Consider the following 1,808-nt stretch of genomic DNA (forward strand, 5'->3'; position numbering starts at 1 on the left):
CGACACCCGAACAGTGAACTTGACCAAAATGTCACACGCAATGTCACATGTCTTTATATTATATAAAATAAAAAAAAGCAATCAGCACAGCAGACTTTCAGATAGCAGTCTAGTTATCTGTAGACAGCAACTGTAGAATTGCAATACGAATATACAATAAAGCAGCAGTCTCTGTTAACAGAACGGTCCTAAATTTCTGTTCACATGGACACCGTTCTATAAATGCACTCTACAATCAAATCACACGATGCTGCTGATAAAAAGCGCATGATAAACAAACCCATCACATTCATCTTTGATTATTTCAAAATGCGTTGAAACAAAAACAACAACACAGCCAGAATCATCTCACCACCACTTCCTGGGACTGACAAAACAAAACAAGAAAACACTTAACTTTCCATAAACACATATTTTAACTAATAAACCATACGCTGTGGAAATATTTCTTGACACAGTTTCCTTCCTTCCCGGTTCCACGTTTCACTGTCAGCTATGGAGGAAGACCATAAACACAGAACCCAGGGCAAGCTTCATACCATATGCATGTTCTATCCCACCCTTTCCCCATGCTCCCAGCATTTCCAACATCTTGCAGACAGCAAACATCACAGACACATTTCGCATCACACTACAACTACCACCAAAACTTCATTCCTTCATATCTTGTCTCCCAGTCACATCTAACTGAACGCAGCATTCTGAGATTGAGAAGAAAAACAACAACAACAAAAAAAAACAACATGTAGATGAAAGCCCTTTATATGTAACAAGTTAGGTGTCTCTTTTATGCATACATACATCGTTTTACAAGCTTTCTTAGTTTCACTGTGTCCGGAGTGAAGTAACGTGTATTTGTTACCTTCCCTACACAAACCATTTCTCTCGTTAGACATTCCTGCACCAATGTCTTCAAACAAAAATTACTAGGACAAACAAAATCTCTAGGTAAGATCGTCTCTGCAGAAAAAAGCCATGCATCTCTAGTAAGATTATATCTAAATTAAAAAAAAAGGTCATCCCTTAAAAAAACCAAAAAAAACCTGTGCATCTACAGAAAAAAACCATGTATCTTTAGTAAGATTATATCTAAACAAAAAACATCTTTTTCAAAAAACAACAACAAAAAAATCCTGTGCATCAATGACGGCCATTTTCCCCCAATAACAACACCATCAACTGGCCTTTACTCACAGCTGCATCTCTTAATTAACAAGTATTACATATGATGTACAAACCTCACTATTTACACACGGAAACGCCACACAGGGCTTGTTCTCACAACAGATAAACCACACACATATATATATGTGCTCATTCTGAAACAGTCAATGCTGTTTATAACAGAGCATCCGTGTTCATCGTCGTCAAGAGGGAGTGGGTGCAAGCAGGTACATCTCTGTAGATATCATGGGTGGGTGTGTGTGACCATCTTTGGCTGGTAAGTAGCAGCAGCAGAGTCGGTGCTGGAAACGGGGCTGTGGCTGTGTGATGCAGAGCAGACGATAAGTCCTTCCAATAGTCTGGGAAGTGTTATGTACAAGTGTGTGGTGGGGGCTGGGTACAGCGGGGTGCTGGGGGCGGGAAGAAGTGAGTTGAGAAGCGATGTTTACAGTCGCTCAGAATGCTTGTGTCGTCGGTTGATCACCTGCATGTACTGTCCGATCAGGTTGGAGATGTCGGAGCCCTGAAATCAAGCACGGTGCAACACAACAGTCAGCGTTCCATTTTTTGTCTTGAATAAATAATCATAACTGTGTCCACTTTACAGCCAGAAATATTTGATTTTTTGGTGATGATTGCTGTTT

The 1,808-nt window shown here is 40.1% G+C and overlaps 1 protein-coding gene across 4 annotated transcripts in view; it reads right to left on the minus strand.

Moving 5' to 3' along the window:
- Positions 1-596: 596 nt before the first annotated feature.
- LOC143292884 (unconventional myosin-XV-like) overlaps positions 597-1,808 on the minus strand; it is a 237,777-nt gene continuing 236,565 nt past the window's right edge. For all 4 annotated transcript variants that reach the window (XM_076603546.1, XM_076603547.1, XM_076603548.1 and 1 more), the window contains one exon: positions 597-1,687. In XM_076603546.1, the coding sequence (XP_076459661.1) occupies positions 1,610-1,687 (78 nt within the window). In that variant the 3' untranslated portion in view covers positions 597-1,609. The remainder of the gene's footprint in view (positions 1,688-1,808) is intronic.

Source organism: Babylonia areolata, chromosome 18 (assembly GCF_041734735.1).
Source record: "Babylonia areolata isolate BAREFJ2019XMU chromosome 18, ASM4173473v1, whole genome shotgun sequence".
In the NCBI taxonomy this organism is placed as follows: Eukaryota; Metazoa; Mollusca; class Gastropoda; order Neogastropoda; family Buccinidae; genus Babylonia; species Babylonia areolata.